The sequence below is a fragment of the Vespula vulgaris genome, chromosome 18 (assembly GCF_905475345.1).
Source record: "Vespula vulgaris chromosome 18, iyVesVulg1.1, whole genome shotgun sequence".
NCBI lineage: Eukaryota > Metazoa > Arthropoda > Insecta > Hymenoptera > Vespidae > Vespula > Vespula vulgaris.
In genome coordinates, this window is record NC_066603.1 from 3,756,832 (window position 1) to 3,775,418 (window position 18,587).

The following is an 18,587-nucleotide window of genomic DNA, read 5'->3' on the forward strand; positions in this document are numbered from 1 at the left end:
CAGGGAGCGTAATCAATTTATTTGTTTCCGTCACCTCCACGTTATTTGTAATTGTTTTAATCGTAAAACAATATAATTTTAATCTCTAATAAAATAATAAAATAATAACAATAAAACACGTTAATTGAATTACTTTTTCTTATTAATTTCTAGAATAAAATAAAAGGAGAAGTAGTGAAACGCAATTTCACCGATGATAACATGATAACTTGATTTTGTTTTTTTTAATACGAACTTTGAAAGTTAAATATTTCAGTTTTTTTTTTTTTGGTATATTTATATACTCGATAGTTGTAAACTAAAGTGAAAAATCGTATCGAAGAAATTAAATTCAAAAATTTTAAATAACATTATGAAAACGAATTAAAATTATTATATCACAATATAAACGAAAATCTATATTATAATAAAAATTAAAATCATTTCAAATGAACATTTTAAAACAATATAATAATTTTGATATGATTTCTCCTATAGAAGAATTCATTAAGATAATTAAAACTTTCAATTTTATTTTATAAGCAACCGGTTTTATTTTGTGGTGAATAATCTATTTTATAAGCATGGTGAACAGAACACATGCAACAATTTTATTTTAAATCAAATTTTATAAGCAACACACACGCACACACACATATATATATATCCTTTATAAATATATGCTTTCAAAATGTATACATAACCTATATTCGTGTACTACCTATGTGACTCGTTGTATAACAAATACTATTTCATGTCGTTTCCTTTCGCTTGAAATATTTTTCTATTATAAAATACTCACCTTTTTTTTCCCCATGTCAAACGGATTACATTTTCTCGATCAAGATCCGATATATCAAACAGTACTTTCCTCTAAGAAAGTTCTTGAATACGGAGGAAAGAAAAGGAAAAAGATCCAATTTTACGATATATATTTTCTGAAGAAATCTCATTCTAATTCCCGTTCGGTAGCATGAAACGTAAGAACGAGACGTCGACCGGACGAAGGTATCGCGATACACAGCTGAGGAATTTCAAGACGGTCGAGTGATTTGGCTTTCAGGTGCAACGGTCCGATTCGTTGTTGGAGAATTTCATCCCCGAGACGGTAATAAACTTCTTTATTCATTTCCTTTCTTCTTTTCCATTCTACTATCCGTTCCAAGGTTTCTCCCGTCATCTGGCAAAGGCAGAACACATCGTGGAAAGGCTATAGCAGAAGCTGCTAGGGGGTTCTAGGACGAGGAAAGGAAAAGAAGGAGATAGAACTGTAGGAAGGAAGGAATGAACGAAGAAAGGAAGATAGGACTAGAAAGAGAAAGAGAAAGAGATGGTAAAGGAGTAAGTAAGAGAAAGAGAGAAAGAGAAGAGAAAGAGAGGAGGATTGGAGTGGGGTCTAGGTTGTCCGAGCAATCGGTGGGATAGTCCGGACCTGCGATTTGGCAAGGATCCACCAAACGGATCTTTCAGCTGGCCAGAAGCCAAGCTTCCTCGTCGGATAGGGATTTCGGTTCGATGTGCGGCGACAATATTCTCTGGCTCTTGAAAGAGCAAGAGAAAGAGAGAGACAGACAGAGAGAGAGATAGATAGATAGATAGATAGATAGATAGAGAGAGAGAGAGAGAGAGAGAGAGGACATATCCCACCACTCGTCCCGTCTTTTCTCTTTTACTCTGGATCAGCGCAGCAGTACCAACAGCGGCAACCTAGTCGTTCACCGTTTGGCTACTCCACCTCCTGGTGAGCTTGCGGCCATTGTACCATTTGTACTTTCCTACTGGCTCCCCAGGCTTCATTTCGTTGCTCCGTAGGCAGTTGGGACGACTTATCGAGTGACAGGAAACGAGTTTATATAGTACACTACACGCTTTACCTTTAGAGATGGGAGGGATTGGTTGAGTTGGGTTTGGTTAGGTTATGCTGGGAAAACCACCGGCTGCTGGTGAACGTGATGGTGAATAATCTATCTTATAAGCATGGTGAACAGTACAACATGCCGAACAAAAATTTCTTTTCAGTTCTATATGTAATATGGGACGCACCACAGGATTCAATCTCGACTAGATCATTTTTTTTTCTTTTTTTTGATTCTTTCCTTTGATTTCCATCTCACAAGATTTCTAAAGGTTTAGATAAAGAACTATATCTGTAGGTATAACAAATTGTTCCGCGACGGGGAAGATTATTTTTAGGTAAACCAAATTGTTCCTTGACCAAAACGGGATATTTTTAGATATAAAAGAAAATATTCCCTGATATAGAAGAATATTTTTTGGTAAATAAAATTGTTTCCTGAGCATACAGAATATTTTCGAATATAAAAAATTGTTCGCGAACAACTAGGAGGAATACTTTTAAGTAAACAAAATTGTTTCCCGATCGGACTAGGCAAAACATTTTTAGAGAAATAAAATTGTTTTCTATGATCCTGGTGGTAGAATATTCTTACATATAAAAATATTGTTTTTCAAATCTAGACGAATATTTTTAGGTAAATAAAATTGTTTCCTGTGATCATGTTCTAAAAAATATTTTAAGATATAAAAAAGATCGTTCCCTCATCCAGAAGAATATTTTTATATTAATAAAAGATTGTTCTTCAAGCAAAGGTAATTAATAATTTTATGATAACAAAATTGTTCCCCGCCCTATCAAATGAAGAAAAATATTATGTATAAAAAAAAAGAAAAGAAAACAAATTGATACTCACGTATTTCGTTGAAATAGAATGGATATTCGCCAGGTACCGAACAGTTGAGTCTAGCTTTCAGGAAACTCGTCCATCTGTCGCTGAACGCATGAGGACCGCCTTTGTCGTGCTGGCAGACTCTACCGACCCGCGAGTAGACCGCCTGAAAATAAAGAAAATTCGTGTTGGTCACGAACAATCCTTCCTTACTTCCTTCTTCTTCTTTTACCTCTTTGTCTTTTTCTTTTTGTTTTATTTTTCATCTTATAAAAGAGCAACGTTTCTCATATAATACCTTGCCACAGTTCATGTACTCGACCGCGGTTTCCCGATAGAAGAAGAACACGTAATCCTCGTAAGCGAACGAGCTGACAAAATTTGGTCCTGAAAACAGAATCAACATTTTTATTCACCTTTATACATACATATATATATATATATATATATATATTATATATAATTTCTATATATATATTATATATATTTCTCTATATAATTTTTATATATATTATACATGTATTTTTATATATATATAATATATTTCTATGTATATGTGTGTGTGTATATATATGTATATATCTTTCTTTTTTTCACAGACAAAACACACACACACACATTCTCTTTATTCCTTCACATACTTGTTCGTTTTAATTTAGAAACAATTTCTCGTTTAACGCTTTAATTATACTGTTTTTTCTTTTTTAACGAGTCCACATTTAATGATTCGTGGAAAACGAGATGAAAAATTCATAGAGAACCTCATTCATGTATTCATTCTAACATCTTCTATCTCACGTCTCATCTCACTTCACTTATATATCTCCAACATCGAAATGATACTACTAGGCAAGTTGTCGCAATGTATTTATAATAGGAAAACTCGATGGAAATAGAAATCTATGGATAGGTAATACGTGTACGCGTTAGAGTGCGATATCGTGATCGTCGAGAGTGATTTATAAGCGTGACACCGATGAAGGGGGTTAGAGGATACGGGTTAGGGGAGAGAGTTTGGAAAAGAGGGGACGACGAGAGAGGATAGTGGAGGCACGAAGCGACATTTGGTAAAATTTCGTTACTAAAATCGGATAAAAGATGAGCTCGTGCGATCGAAGGAACGGGGGTTGGTGAGAGTAGAAGGGTTGGGGGAAATAAATCGAAATTTCCAAATAAATTGACTGTCTCGTACGTGTTCGTCGATAAAGATCAAATACCAACATGTCGATAACGGTGTTGGTATTGATATTTTGGTAGGATGGGAAAAGTGGGAGGGTGAGTGGGAGTGGAAGTAGGGGTGGTATGGGAGGACGATAAGTACTAATTGTAAGCTCTATTCGTTCGTTCGTTCGTTCGTCCGTTCGTTCGTTCGTTTGTTCATTCGTTCGTAGCACGTTACGCGGAGAATTAACGACGAACGAAATAATATTCTTTCGGGAAATGCGAGGCTTCCTGAATGACGCACTCGCACGAATAATACGATCGATAATTAAATTTTAATTTCGCCGGGTCACGAGCAACGCTAGTTGGTGGGCCAGACACCGATCAAAATTCGATGGGCGAGTTCGCTTCACTACTCATCGCCATTCTCTCTCTCTCTCTCTCTCTGTCTCTCTCTCTCTTTCTCTTTCTCTCTCTCTCGTTATTTGGACTTATTACAACGCTTTGGGTACAAAGGGTATATTTAATTAACATGATAATTAACGTTAACATGGCTTGTACATACATACATATATATATATATATATGTATGTATATGTATATATATATATATATGCAATCTTGCTGTACCATCATCCTTCTATTTTATTGAATAGAGAAGCTAATCCGATATTTTTTTTTAAAATTCACAACGTAGACGTGAACGATACAATCACCGATTGCATTTGATCGATGTTACGTTATATATCGAACACATTGATTTTTAACACTCGATTTACGGATATTGATTGTATAGCTATTATTACAGAAACCCATAGGTACCTATTGACAGGGGAACATTTTAAATGTGATTTCTTTTTTTTTCTCCTTTTTCTTTCTTTTTTTTTCTCGTCGTCGTCGTTACTACGTTACATATCTACGTTTCGTTTAATTTTAAATCAATTATGAAATAGTTAAATAAATTAGGACGTATGTGTGTATACGCGCGCGTGTGTATGTGCGTGTTCGTATTATTAGATCGATCAAAAAGTCATCAAGAATTGTTTAAAAATAATTTGTTAGCAATTATAAACTAAATGTCACTTTTAATTAAAGTAATGTACTAAAATAACAAAAAAAGAGAAGAAATCAAAAAAAAAAAAGAAAGAAGAGTTAAATGTAAAATAAATATCATTTGTATCATCATAATTTCTATTATCTTAAGCAACTATCTTAATAACTTAAAATCAGTCGAACAAGACTGTTTACGTAAATTTTCAAAGTTAAAATAATTAAACACGAGTATCGTAGTAAGAAATACAAAAACAAAAAATAAAAACGAAAAAAAAGACAGAATCAAAACAGAACTTAACTTAATAGAATCATTAATAATTAGGTATGGATATGTATTTACCATTCAATTGATTCAAATCGGATCGTTCCGTTCGGATCTTCTCCCTAAGGATAAGAGGTGCCCCTCCGGTGAAGTCCGCAACCGTCGCAGCATAGAGCTGTCCCTCTGAAACACAGAAACGTTTCTGTCAAAATGTCACGTTGCAGACATTTACCTTGTGTCAGGACGTTTAGTATGGTTAGTTAGGGTGTCCAGGATGGGAGGAAGGTCGTCAAATTCACGATTATAACAGTCGACGGAGATGGTAAAGGCGACCCTCCTCTTGGGTTAATTTTCACATCCTCTCGTGTCACACTACGATGAAGGTGGTAGAAAGCATTCATGGAATCCTTCTCCTTCTAATCTTCGAAAAGGACCCCCTAGTCTTTGCTGTCTTTCGACCTTGTGCTATGTCTACCACGTTACGCGTTACGAACGCATACCGTTCTTATATGGAACGTTCCTTGAAATTATTCTACCGTGTTTAATCACTTCTCGTAATACATACACACGTACACACATACATACATAGACACATACACACATATATACGGTGTTTCTCTGTGAATATCAATCCTTTGCATTATGAGGTCAACTCTGACGTGAAACTTCATCATTTAGTTATAAATATTCATAAAACAAATGGGTTAAAAAAGAGGAAAGAAAAAAAAAAATGAAAGAAATTTTACTTCGAAATTGTTTTCAATGTAGATACATAGGTATGTGCGTATACACGTATAAATACATATTTATATACGAGATGTTAAAAGTAGTTAAAGTCAAACAAGAATTTGTTCAAAAATAAATGAGAAGGAATGAATTAAACGAACGAAAGAAAATTAACTTTAGGAGAATTCTATATGTGTATATGTGTTAGGTCACTGTTGGCGTGACGCTTCATTTAGTTACATAAATATTCATAAAACGAATCAGTAAGAAACAGTTATATTTAAACAAAATTATTTTCACGATATGTGTATATATGTGTGTGTAGCAACATGTAAACATGGGATATCAAAAGTAGAAAGAATCGGGTCAAAGTTAACTTGAGAAACAAATTAAGGAAATAAATTATAAAGTAAAGGGTAAAAGGATATGTGCATAAACGTTGTGTTTATGAATGTTTACATATATACATATTACATACATATGTACGTTTCTTAAAGATAAAAATGAACGTTTATCGAGTATGACACGCTATGTAATATAATTATGAATTCAATCTTTTTGTCATTCATCATACAATGAACCATTTTTGAAATAACGTAACGGTACAAGAAGCAACTCTTATTATCTATTTATTAATTTCCTCTCTTTCTCTTTCTTCCATTCTTCTTCTATTTTTTCCTTTTTTCTTCTTCCTATTCTCGTTCGAAATTCTATTCGAATTGTAACTCGCAATCCCTCGAGGGAGATATCTTTTTAAGGTCGTGGGGTAAGTACATTTTGTAATTTGTTTGATGTTTAATACCTATCGCGTTGAGAACGGGTCGACAAAGCAAATAAACGGAAATTGAGAGATAATCCGTCGTTAATATTTGTTATTTCGCATCATGCACGCGTTTTCGAGTATGGACATTCGTGGACATCGGAGAAAGCGACAAAGAGAAAAAGAGAGAGAGAGAGAGAGAGAGAGAGAGAGAAAGAGATAGAATGAGAGAGAGATAGAGATTAAAATTTGCTGTTTACCCTACTTCCACGAGCGATTACTTAATTACATTTCTTGCGGCTCCCTTTGAGAGCAACGTTCGCGAATGTTTGGAAATCGTAACGAACATCGTGTTATCGTCGAAAACTGTGTGCAAGCAGGTTGAATATATATCTACCACTATCTACCACTATCAAATCTCTTCCTCATCTACCTACCCCCTCTCTTTTGCCCCACCTCTGTCTCTTCTCCCACTCCCCTCTCCCCACCTTTCCAAAACCAAGCTCAGAAATTATTTATTCCCCTCTTTTGTACCTACAACAAACAAGTTTCCAACGAAACGTTTCGATGAGATAGCGTTGGATAGATACGCGAGTTTAATTTACGACACGTTTTGGTTCAAACCTAGTGAAATCTAAGTAATTGTAGTAGTAGTAGTAGTAGTACTAGTAGAGTATAGTAATAGTAATAGCAATAGTAGTGATTGTAGCAGCAAGGGTAGGTGGTATACTCGTGACACGGAAAGTTTGCGGAATGTGAAATCGAATTTCACGGAGATACCCGAGATTCCTCTCTCTCTCTCTTTCTCTCTTTCTCTTTCTCTCACTCACTTTCGTGGATACGTATGTTTTCACGGATTTATTCGAGGGTGGGACAAGTTTTCGGTTATTTCGAAGAAGATTTCGTATTCTCTATCTCCCTTTTCTCTTGATCTTCTAGAAAACAGTGAAAAGAGCGAAATAGAAGGACACTGATGTGTACGTAAGAAAAGGAACCGAACGACGAGATATAGTATTCCAAGTACATTTTCGTATACAACAAGACTTATCCTCCTTTCTTCCTTCTCTCTCTCTCTCTCTCTCTCTCTCTCTTTCTCTCTCTCTCTATATTCATGTTCTATCCGCGAAGAAGATCTTTCTCGAAGGTCGCGGCGTGTTCCTCTTTCGCGTGGCGCTTCCATATTTCACGTTCAAAAAGCACGATGGGATTTGAGGCTGGCCAACATATGCGCACGATAAGTGTATATATATATATGTATATATATGTATATATATATATATATATATATATATATATATATGTATATAGTGAGCTCCACGCGGTCGTATATAACAGGCGAAGTAGACGTTAGACTTAGGGGATGAACGTGCTCGTTGCAGGGCTACAAATCTACGGTGAGCTCCCTGGTAACGCCGAAGCCTGCGAATACTCGTATTCTCTCTCTCTCTCTCTCTCTTTCTCGTTCGCTCTCACGTCGTGTTCCTAATACCTTACACGAAGAAAATAGAGAGAGAGAGGGGGAGAGGGAGGGAGGGAGAGAGAGAGAGAGGGAGAGAGAGAGAGAGAGCGAGAATAAGAGCGAAAGAGAAAGGGAGAGAGAACAAGAGAGAGAGAGAGAGAGAGAGAGAGAGAGAGAGAGAGTGTGTTTCTAACGCATTTCTACTCTCTACTAACGTCCATACCCTTTCTAACGATATTAAACGGACGCTTTGCAATCTCCTATATCCCGTCTCTTTTGACGTTCTTCCTACATTTTAACAAATTTAATACGAACGAGAAAACGAATTTTACCTGCATAAGTCAGGTAAATGTGCGTAATTTTTTTTCCAACGACGATTCATTTATATTTCGGGATGAAAGAGAAAGAAAAGGGGAGAGAGAGAGAGAGAGAGAGAGAGAGAGAAAGAGAAAAGGAGGAAGGATTGAAAATGTGAACGAACTTTTTCGAGTCGTACCAACTTGTTTGCTTTTCGTTGGTTAAATGACGATCGGCTAGAAGAAAATTTGGTCTAGTTGTCGAGAAAGAATGGAAGAAAAGTGTATGAGCGTGTACATGCGCGCACGCGTATGTGTGTATATGTGTGTGAGAGAGAGAAAAAGAGAGAGAGAGAGAGAGAGAGAGCACGAAAGAAAAAAGAATAGAGAAAGAGGAAAAAAAGGAAAGAAGATTTTTTTCGTAGGAAAATGGCAACGACGTGGTGTCGGGAACGCAAACGCACGATCGAGCAAATGATTTCCTCGTTTTCTCGAGTTTCACGCTGCGACAGACACATATACGTTGTTCACGGTGTAAAATATCAAAGTTCTCTCTTGATTTTCATTCTCACGGCGAGTGGATACACGATGACATTCGTTGGAAGAGGCACGTTCGTTCGAAATGAAAAGAGAGAGAGAGAGAAAGAGAGATAAATGAATAGAAAGAGAGATAGAGAGGAAAAGAGATAAACGAATAGAGAGAGAGAGAGAGAGAGAGAGAGAGAGAGAGAGAGAGAGAGAGAGGACAAAAAATCGAAAAATCCTTTTATCTGACAAGTAAAAGAAATAACGGGAAGCTCGTTTCTTGCTTTTAATATGAACGGTGAATATAAAATTCCATAAAAAGAAGAAAGAGAGAAAGAGAGTCGATGCTGCTGATACGCGAAAAGAGTCAATAACATTGGGTGGAAGTTGACTGGGAATGGGACAGAGGGATGAGGGAGGGAAAGAAAGAGAGAGAGAGAGAGAGGAATGGAGAGAGAAAGGTTCAAGGGTTGCTCGAAGCGTGGAACTCGTTAAGTGATTACCTTCATCGTCGAGTAAGTGCCATGCTGAGCTTTTCTGTCGGTACTTTTTAATAAGATCAAGAAGAAAGAGAAACGACGAGCGTACTCTTATAAAACGATAACAGCCTTATAAATATTACTTCTTCTCTCTTTCTCTCTCTCTCTCTCTCTTTCTCTTCCTTTTTTCTTTCTTTCTCTCTTTCGAAATTATACGCCGCGATGCAAACGTAATCGAGTAGCAGTTAAGAGCTACTCTCCCTCTCTTCTATTTTATTCTTTCTTATTCATTCTTTTCTACGCATAGAATACAATGAATTGTACAAATGTTTGAAACGCTTTTTATTATATAAGAATATTCATTCATTCATTCATTCGGTCATTTATTTATTTATTTATTTATTTATTTATTTATTTATTTATTTATTTATTTATTTATTCGTGTTTTTTCCCTTTTCTTTTATTTCTTTCTTTCAATAAAAAAAGTAAACATTCAAAAATACGCAGAAACGTGTAAGAAAATGTGCGTGCGTGCATGTGCATGTGTATGCGCGCGCGTGTGTGTGTGTGTGTATCTGTCACGCAAAATAATGTATCGGAAATAAAGAAGAAAAAAGGAGAAGATAAAAATAATAAAAAAACAAAAAAAAGGAAAAACCAGCGGTGATAGATGTTCGTAGGAATGATGGAAAGTACGTGATAAGATTTTTATACATTTTGTATCAAACGCTTTTATAAAAAATCAGAGAGGTATTGTAAGTACGTTCGTCGAGAAAGGATATCTAGCCAGCGTCATTATATTGTAATTTTATTGAGCTAATTCAAGCTTTCGCCACAATTTTCACGATTTTTCTTATTTGGTTTCAAATATACGGACAAATGAACGAATGAACGAACGATCGCAAAAATATTTATATTCTTTCTCTTTCCTCTCTTTCTCTTTCTCTACCCATTTACATTGGTACTTTTACATATTCGTGTCGCGAAAACGCCAATTTTCAACGCAAATGGAATGTACTCTCTTTCGAAGGTACAACGTTGTTACGATTCGAGGGACTGTTAATTTGTTTACCGTGAGTCCTGGAAAATGAAATTAAAGTAGAAAGTATGTAATATCGTAGGAACTTGTGTATTATGGCTGCCAATCTCACACACACACACAGACACACACATACATACATTGAATATACATATATATATATATATATATATATATATATATATACATATGTATATAATTATATGTATTTAAAATAATCAAGTCGATCGTAATTACGTTTAAAAGAGTATTATATCAAAACAATTTCCCTGAGATGTAAATAATAAACGATGTATATTCTCTTTCTCTTTCTTTCTTTGTATACGTTAAGAGAATATTTTTATAAAATGTAACAAATCTTTCCGTCTCTTTTATTCTCTCTTTATTCTTTCTCATTTGGTGTCGTGAGACCCGAATCGATAGTGATCCATCCTAGTAGTACAAGACCTATCAGTTCGTAGGTTTCGAAAGAATACGGTCGATGTATGAAGTTACTTGTCCGGATACTTCATAGGGCTTCGTTGTCAAACTGTGCCCTCGTTTGACTCGATTCATTTTATTTGCGACGAGCTTAGCTAGCGCTTTTAAAAGAGGGAGAGAGAAAAAAGAAAAAGAGAAAGAGAGAGAGAGAGAGAGAGAGAGAGAGAAAGAAAGAGAGAAAAGAGTTCTAGATAAAAGTAGAACGAGATATTCGTAGTAAATCTGTTTTTACGTAGAATCACTCCCCCCACTCCCACCCCCACTTGTTTCTATCTTTCATTTTTCTCTATCTCATTGCGATCTTTTGCGATAAGAGTAAATAAATAAATAAATACGCATTTTCGTAGTTATCGAATACGTAGAAAACATTCTTTCGCTTTCATATTGTCGATTCGTATTATTTTTTATCATCCTCGTTTAACGATTAACGAATTAATAAAACTAAAAGAATATCATCTCGATCATTATGAATTTTGCTCGTTTAAGTTTGCTCGTATCCCCTTCAATGAACAAATCGAAGAAAGAAAAACAAAGTTTATAAAATAAATTATTCTTATCCTAATATTAGACACAGATATGAGTATCGTTAACGAAAAAAGAAAAAAAAAAAACAATAAAAAAGGAGAGAATCGTATCGTACCAAGAAATACGTTTAAATTAAGGATAACTACGTACGAATTTGTCGAGTTCGAAGTTAAAGCAACCGGAATAGATTACGCGGGAGTGTTACTAGTAATAAGTAGTATGCGGAGAGTTGTCACATGTTCTCTCTCTCTCTCTCTCTCTCTTTTGCATGCACTCCAAATACACACAAACACAGACTCTCTCTCTTTCTCTCTTGTATGCACTCTACATACGCACTTTCTCTCTCTTTCTTTCTCTCGTATACATCCCACAAACACACTACTTCTTTCTCTCTCTCTCTCTATCGATCTCTCTCTATCTATCTCTTTCTATCTCTCTCTATCTCTCTCGTACTGTTTCTCTTGTAGTGTAGATTCGTGCAACCTGACGGACCCATTACGCGGAGAGAACGGAGACGTAAATACTCATGAGTCGGCTGACACGTTCTTGCGGCTCTTGTAACTAATGCGCGAGAACTCGTACGACGTATTACGTACGTACGTATGGTACGTACCGTTCGTTCGTTTGTACGTATGTATGTATATATGTACATATGTATGCACGTATGTATGTACGTATGTAAGTACGTTTCGTTCGCCGATGCAACGCAACGGCTGACACGCGGAATAGATGCCAGTCTGTTCTTCTACGCCCTCTTTCCTCGAGATCGCATTACCGATCGCGTTTTGCCGCACCTATTCCTCTTTCTCTCTCTCTCTTTCTCTCTCTCTCTCTCTCTTCTTCTCTTTCTCTTTCTCTCCCTTTTCTCTTCTTCCTCTTATCTCTTTTCTCTTTCCTCCTTGTATTTCGCGCACGTGTCTACGAACGATCTCGATTTTCCTCGTTCCATTCTTAAACGAGGAATTTATAGAACGGGAAAGATCGATGCTTCGCTAGTATATTTGCAGAGTATAGAGGACGCTTAGAGTATGGTATATTAAAAAAAAAAAAAAAAAGATGAATAAGATCGTCACGAATAGTTTGTGACGATTGCCTTTTATTATCAATGAGATTGAGTATGATTAGAGTATGAAGTATTTAAGAAAATGAAACGAGGAAAGAAATAATAAAAAAGGAAATAAATATAAATAATATATCAGATCGTCATGAAAAATTTATGACGATTGTTTTTTAATGTCAATGATAGATATATGTACGATTGATACGAATCGATAAATTTAAAGAAAAGAGAAACAGACAAAAATTTATAAAGACTTGATCCAATTTCTTCTTTCAATGTATATACAGAACTAGATACGTTTTTAGCATCGTTAAATATTCATGTTTATATCTGTGTAGATATATACGTATGTTTCAATTTATGTGTGTATATATGTGTATGTATATATGTATGTATATGCATGTATGCATGGAGAAATAGCATGAACTTTCTGGTCAATCGGATATAGTATGAAAATATGTTTGATAAATATAGCAATGATATTATAAATTAATGATATTATATTAATTAATATTATATTAAAAGTATTAACACTCTATAATGTACAGAAAGGATTCTTTTTTTTTATGTATCTTTCTTGTTTTTTGATAAATATAAAAATTAAAAATAATAAAAAGTTGATGCAAGATTTGAGACAATAATTTATGGACATTATATCAATGCTTTTAACATGAACAATTCCTTCGTTTATTTTGGATATATTTGTATAAAAATAATTTCAAAAGGAAATTAACAATATAATTACGTGACTTTCAAGTTGTATATATTCATATATTATATTTTTTTGTCGTCTAAATATCATCATTCATATTTCATAAATGAATTTTGATATTGTATTATAACTTATATTAGTACAATAGATTATATATTGTACTTAGTACAGTATAATTATAATATATTATAAATTATTTTTGATATATAATCATGATAATAATTATATTATACTGTAAAATATATGTTATAATTAATAAGTATAATTATTGTATTATAAATTATACATTGTAAGCTTCAGATCAAATAACTTTTTATTAGATATAAAAAAAACATTGGGTTTATAGAATGTCAATTCTTTTTTCAGTTCAAACGAGACGAATGACAAAAACTGTACCAATTTATTTTTATAAACTCTAAATAACAATTGAAATATCTTTTTCTTTCTATTGAAAAAAACAAAGAACATGTCGTTTGTATTTCGTTTGTTTCGATCTTTTCGTAAAAATGGCGAGCAAATATACGAAGGCTTTATTGTTAAAAAAAAAAAAAAGAAAAATAGAGAAAAAAAAGAAGAAAAATACTACGTTATTTTTTCTTTTATTTTGTTTGCAAATAAAAAACATGGAATAAAGAGAACGTTGAGTTTAGAAATCTCCTCGTTAGAGTGGTTAGGAAAACATAAATACGTGAAAATTGTGAACAACAATAAAAGTTAATATGACAATGTGGACTCCATGAATCTGAAAACAAAGGAAATGCCACTTGCTTTTGTCAAGCAATTTTACAGTATTCCATTATACCGAACTGATTGCATCGAATACCGCCGGTTAACCGCGCGTAAACAATCCATTGATTTTAACGATTGATATACATATGTATAACTGTAAAAACGAATAAATCGTGTCCTCGAGGTATCTAACAAAATGATAAAAATTAAAAATGCATTTAAAAAATGAAATCTATGGAAATATAATGTATCGATAACATTCAAAATTATATATATATATATACATACACATGTGTGTATGCGTGCGTGCGTGCACGTGTATAGAGATAAATTTAGCAACATTATCTTTTCCTGATTATACAATTTTCTCTCTTCTTTCTTTCTTTTTTTTCTATAGCGAACTATAAATATTTAGTAACAATTTTGGAGATTCATAACTTTCTTTAATAATAATTTAGCTTTTATAATTTTATTTAATATATATTTTATTTAATGTACTTAATATAGCTTCATTTAATAATAATTTAATCATTAAGAAAAGAAAAATACTATTAACATATAATTTATATTGTCATTGAAAAGAATTCTGAGATGACTTTTACATTATTTTCTTTTTTTCTTTCTGTCGTTTTTCTTTATAAAACTTATCTTATAATAAAAATTTAATATTTATTACGTCTTTTATAAAAATCAAAACATCTGTAAAAATATTTATTTTTCAATTTTACACGAATACAAAATATATCCATAATCCATACTCGTATAATCTCTAAACCTTACAAAACGAATTCATACGAAACAAGCAGAAAGTAACCTGTCTATTAGTTAAACGATGTATAGTATTAATTACAAAATAAAAAATAACAAAGTAAAAAGATGAAAAAAAAAGAACAAACAAAATCAAATGAAGTGTTATCAAAAAATCAATTTCGTTAGTTCGATGAGTATAAAGATTGGTGAAATTCAAATTCGCGAAGAGAATACAGTTGATTATTATATTATTTACAAATAAATACGTGTAGCCTCAAAAACAGACATAATACTATCACGAGGAGAGAAAAGCGGCAACGAGAAAATAATGGCGGTGAGTGGATATTGCGTGTATGGCTGTCACGCATGCGGAACTTATAAGCACTCGTGACACGAGCGCGACGTGTGCACTCGTTGAGTGCTCTATGCGTGCTCATCCTCTTCCTCTCGTTCCGTTTTATATATATAAATATACATATATAAACACACATATATAAACATACGTATATGAACGTGTGTGTGTGTGTATGTATGTATGTATGTTTTGACTCATCTGTAAATACGCCAGTAACAACCACTCACCCATCCATACACACACACATATATCTGTATATTAGTATATAGGTAAAATTTATATATATAATATAATTTATATATATATATATATATATATATATATATATATATATATATATATATATTTGTATGTAAGTATAATTACACACACATGTATTTATTTATGTATATATGTATGTATGTATGTATGTATATATGAATATATGTATGTATGAATATATAGCGACAGAGAAGGGAGTGGAGAGGGGGATATGTCGACCAATGACGATACGACGACGAGACCACTCGTTGGACGAAGGATCGGGAATGCTCGAGTACCCAATTCACTTTGTCAAAACCACGCGAGTCTCTGATAATATACGATTGGAAAATGTATTACAGCTATTTCGCGACGAAATGTATAAAAAAAAAGAAAAAAAGAAAGCAATAAAAGTTCTTTCTTGTCGATAACGACGGAAAATCGAGACATCGTTTATTTATTTATTTTCTTTATATATATATATATATATATATATATATATATATATATATATATGTTTGACGAATGTTCTCCCCGACGACGTTTCTCTTGATTTTTTTATTTCAGTTTTGACTCATCTCCGTTTGAATAATTATTCAGTGGCAAACGATAAAATTGTCCTTTTCTTTCTCTCTTTCTCTCTTTTAAAAATGTAGAGACCTCAGAGATTTCATAAAAATATGTATGTAGTATATTTATCTAGAAGTACCGTGATATTTTTATCTACGGCGACGAAGTTAATTTAAACGAATCTCTTTTATATTTATGGACGATTTCGTCCGACTTTTCAAATAATAATAAATTAATTAAAAGACAGTACTCACTTTCTTTTCTCTCCTTTTTACTTCTTTCTTTTTTTTCTTGACGATTAATAAAGTTAATAACAATTCTCTTTCCCTTTCCTTTTTTTTTCTAATTTATATCCTCACTTTACTTAGTTTTTCCTATTTTTCTTTTTATTTCTTATTTCGTGTAAACAAAGGATCGACTTCTTAACCGGGTCACGATATTTTTCGAAAAATATCTTTCTCCTACGTTTAAAAATATCTAAGGTAGAAAACGTTCTCGGACGTTACTAGTATGTGGTAGCGTCTAACTCTGTTCTCGGGACATCGGGAAAGATGTAAAAGCATATATGTACGTCGTTTCTCTTTCCTTGCCTTTCATTTTCCTTCGTTCGAATCCGAAAAAGCTCTTGGCGCCGTTACGTTTTCTTCGTATCGTAGTGAAAAATGAAAAGAAAAGCAAAAGAAAAGAAAAGAAGAGAAAAAGGAAAAAAGAAAAGAAAAATACAAGAGAGAGGCTAGAAAAAAGAAAAAAAAAAGAAGATAGAGAAAGAAAAGGAAGAAGGAAAGTAACCGAGATAGCAATGGAGTATTCCCATTTAAATGCATCCCTCCTCTCCCTCTTTTTCTCTGTATGTGTGTGTGTGTGTGCGTGTGTATATGTGTGTATGTATGTATGTGCGTGCATGTGTATGTATCTACAGATTGTGTATACAACCTTTTGCGCAAACGAAGTCAACGCCTGGAATCCCTTCGTATAATTTTCACACAAAACACGCGCGCGAGATGTTTAACCTCAGTTCGAAAAAAAGGAAAGATAAAAAAAAAAGAAAGAAAGAGGAAAAAAAGAGCCAGCCGTATGCTCGCGCGTGTTCGCGCGGAGATAACGCGGTGAACTCGATTTTTGTGTATGCACGTTTTCTTTATCTTTCTTTCGCTCTTCCTTTTTTTCTTTTTTTTTCTCTCTCTTTTTCTCTCTTTTTCACCATTGAAAGATTCGAAACTCTCTGAATGTGCCAAGTATGTATATTAGATTTATTATACAAAGGATAGATCGATCATTGTAATATTATCTATTGTGACTGACATTGATATCGAATATACTAACTTTTTAATAAATATATTTCATAAATAATGTATTAATAATTATATAAATATTGTTAAATAATTGAAATGTTTGTAAATTATTTATTTGTTTAGCTTTTATTAAATTTTTCAATAAATTTTTCTACACTTTTCACTCTTGATAAATTTACATGGATAAATTCGAAGCTTGCTAATGTAATGATTGTAATACATAGAATAAATTGGTAAGTATAACTTATTTTGATTATAATTAATCATTTTTAAATCGAAAAATGCGAAATTATTTAGTAATTTGTTAATAAAAATAATATGCTAATGAAAAAGGAAATATACTAATAATGAATATGTATTATGTACATTAATAATGCTACGATTGTGCATTTACGAAAAAAAGAATTTATGATCGTGAATATGTAATCTATCTTGTATTATTTATCATCTTTTATATATTTTTTTTTAAGTTTTTCAAACGTTTCTGTTGAGAACATTTTGCGAATTAATTCTATTTCGAAATTGTATTCTACTAATATCTTTTCATTCAGAATCGCACGAGCGATCAATTCGTATAGAAAAAAAATATTAGAGATCTATCTAAAAAATGTCAATGATCTCGTAAAAAAAGAAATCTTGATTATTTGTCAAATATATTCTTTGAAATAATGTAATTTTTTCCTGAGTAATTCGTTTCTTATGAAATCAAAAATAATAGAGATATTTAAGATGATAACTATTACATCGTAGTTATACTATTATTTAATATTAATATTATATATACATATTTAATATTATTATTAAATTAATAAATATTATTAATTACTCGTATAATATACTTGTTAATAATATATTAAGTTATCCATACTCTGCATCTATTCATGTATATATGTATTGTATATGTATATGTATATGTGTATATGTGTATTGAAAATCATGGACAAAGCAATCGATGTAATTTTATTAGTAAATAAACATGAAAAAAAAAATGATAAAAGTTGTTATAGTGTAATCACCATTAGAGATGGAAAAGTTTCTGCTTTTTTTTTTCGTATTTTTGTTTTCATTTATAGATATTATTTTTTTTGTATTATTAAATATTAACATTTTTAATAAATTAATATTTATAATTAACATACACGAGATAATGTTTTAAATTAATCATCTATTATTTAATAATCGATCGTCAATTAATTCCTTTCTTTCACGTTTTTTTCTCTGTCTATTTTTTTCTTTTTCTCTTTATTCGAAAACTTCAAATTTCATTTTCAAATTTCTATCTCGTTTGAAAAAAATTCAATTTACGTAATATAGGAAATAAATCATTTCAAAAAATAAAAAAATTTTTAATCGTTTTATAATCCGTTAACGAAACGATTAAAATCTGTTTAAAATTTGATTAAAATCTATTATATATTTTAATCAAAATTTTTAATTCACTTTTCCAT

General features: G+C 32.5%; 1 protein-coding gene across 2 annotated transcripts in view; it reads right to left on the reverse strand.

Annotated features, from left to right (window-relative positions):
- The window catches only part of LOC127070337 (semaphorin-1A-like), a 284,950-nt gene that overhangs the window by 13,372 nt on the left and 252,991 nt on the right, over window positions 1–18,587 (reverse strand). For both annotated transcript variants that reach the window (XM_051008164.1, XM_051008162.1), the window contains exons 7-9: window positions 5,221–5,325; window positions 2,965–3,053; window positions 2,691–2,832 (exon numbers count right to left, since the gene is read on the reverse strand). In XM_051008164.1, the coding sequence (XP_050864121.1) occupies window positions 2,691–2,832; window positions 2,965–3,053; window positions 5,221–5,325 (336 nt within the window). The remainder of the gene's footprint in view (window positions 1–2,690; window positions 2,833–2,964; window positions 3,054–5,220; window positions 5,326–18,587) is intronic.